Below are 1,858 nucleotides of genomic sequence, written 5' to 3'. Positions count from 1 at the left end.
TTTGGAATACTGAGGGCCAACCCGGAAATCCATCTGCTACTTTACCTTAGGAAAACTGTCTCAGTGCAAGTGAGAGCACCTCATAGCATTTAGACAATTTTGCCCCATGTACACATGGTGAACAGCTCTCTCTCCATAATGACTTTTACCAAAAAGAATCACTTTTTTTTAAATCAGTTCCTAGTACAAACACATTTGTGTAAATGACACACCCAACCAGACATTTGTCAGACATTAAATCCTCCCGACTAGACCTCTGAGGTCTTATATAGAAGTAGGTGAAGGCTACACTTACAAGACACGGTCATTATCAACACTGGTTCAGTTTCAGCAGGAAGCATTTTACACCAGTGAATATAGGTAAACAACCCCCTCCTCCAAAATACCATAAATATTGGGAAAGGCATTATTTAAAAGGAGGTGGATGGGTATATTTAAATATATAATAATATGCAGCTCTGAAAGTAGCATGTAGTTTGTAACAATTTTTCATTCATACACACACCTTCCTCACCTAAGCATGTCTGCCAACTCCTCAAGCCACTGATATTTGTCCATGTTTAAGTGGTCAAGACCTAACTTATAACAGGATAGGGGTTAGTTTACATTCTCCTCTCTAATTCCTAATCCTTAAGATTCACCTCACAGCCTTCCCAGCAGCAACCTCTAAAAAATACATTTTTTTAGTTAAGGCTCTTTGTTTGATTTAATGCATATAACAAACTTCATTGGGCAGCATGTCAGACTGCTGGGCTGAATGGGCAAGAAAGGCTTGAATGCATCTCTGTACAAAAAAATTTAGTTTATTGCTTCCAGAAACTCAACACAATTTTAATGTTGCCTTGACAGTATAACGCTCACTAACCAGCTTGTTCCTGATGTCCATGTCACACAATGCCTCAGCCAAGATAGAGCAAGCTTCTTTTATTCCCCAGTGTGCAGCAGCATGGAGCGGAGTCCAGCCATCGTTGTCCTGGACATTTAAATTAAACCCCGCTTGGATCAAGAGCCTAAGGAAAGAAATGAGAATGATTTTCCTACGCACAAGGGTTCACACCATGTGACACACAACAGGTAGCATGGTAAATATTTAACTGGTTTACATTTTCATTCATACTTAAAGAATCTTCTGGGCATGTTTACTGTCATAATATATAAAGGACAATGTGACAGAAGTCAAGTCCCTTCCCCTGTACACTGCACTAACCACCTGAAATATACCTGTGTGGTAAAAACATGCTTACATGTGCTGAATGGCAAACTGGCTTTGGTGGAACCAAAAAGGGAAAACCAGTTCCCCAGGAAGACACTGTGTTCTAGTCTGGGATCATCTGGTCAGATAGCTCCAGACACCTGGAACTGTTGGGTATAGCACACGGGGAAAAATAGTTGCAACTGCCATAAGAAGCAGCCTTGCATACCAGAAATCCCATTTTTCTAAGTAATATTTTGTGTGCAAAAGTACTAAGTAAGTTCTGGGCAGGGGCCACTAAGCAAATAGCTTCAGGACAGAAACCCTGCAAGGACCAAACAAAGCTACTGTCGAAGAATGAGGGTATTTTGACAGTGCAGAGTGACTGGCAAGTTTGGAAAAACTTTAGGTAACAGCACTGCGAAACACAAGAGCAGCAGCAGTCTAGGGAAGCCTGCATTGGATAAGGACGACAAAAATGATCTCTGCAGCCTGGGGACATTCTACATAACAGAGCCAACACAAACCCCGAGCAGCTTAAAAAACAGAAAAGTCCCAGTAGAGGCCACGGTAACAAAAAAAAACAGGTGATTTCCAGAGACTAGAGAAGTCTGACACTGGCCCTACCACAGATCACAACTGTACTCTAGGCTCTGTAAAGAGTCA

General features: G+C 41.4%; 1 protein-coding gene across 1 annotated transcript in view; it reads right to left on the bottom strand.

Moving 5' to 3' along the window:
- PPP1R12B (protein phosphatase 1 regulatory subunit 12B) overlaps positions 1 to 1,858 on the bottom strand; it is a 184,517-nt gene that overhangs the window by 161,252 nt on the left and 21,407 nt on the right. The window contains exon 4 of the mRNA XM_019513819.1: positions 866 to 1,010. Within this exon, the coding sequence (XP_019369364.1) occupies positions 866 to 1,010 (145 nt within the window). The remainder of the gene's footprint in view (positions 1 to 865; positions 1,011 to 1,858) is intronic.

This window comes from Gavialis gangeticus, unplaced genomic scaffold (assembly GCF_001723915.1).
Source record: "Gavialis gangeticus isolate Ggan-Ray unplaced genomic scaffold, GavGan_comp1, whole genome shotgun sequence".
In the NCBI taxonomy this organism is placed as follows: Eukaryota; Metazoa; Chordata; order Crocodylia; family Gavialidae; genus Gavialis; species Gavialis gangeticus.
Note: the sequence above shows the minus strand (reverse complement) of the source record. Positions and strands in the feature narration are given on the sequence as shown.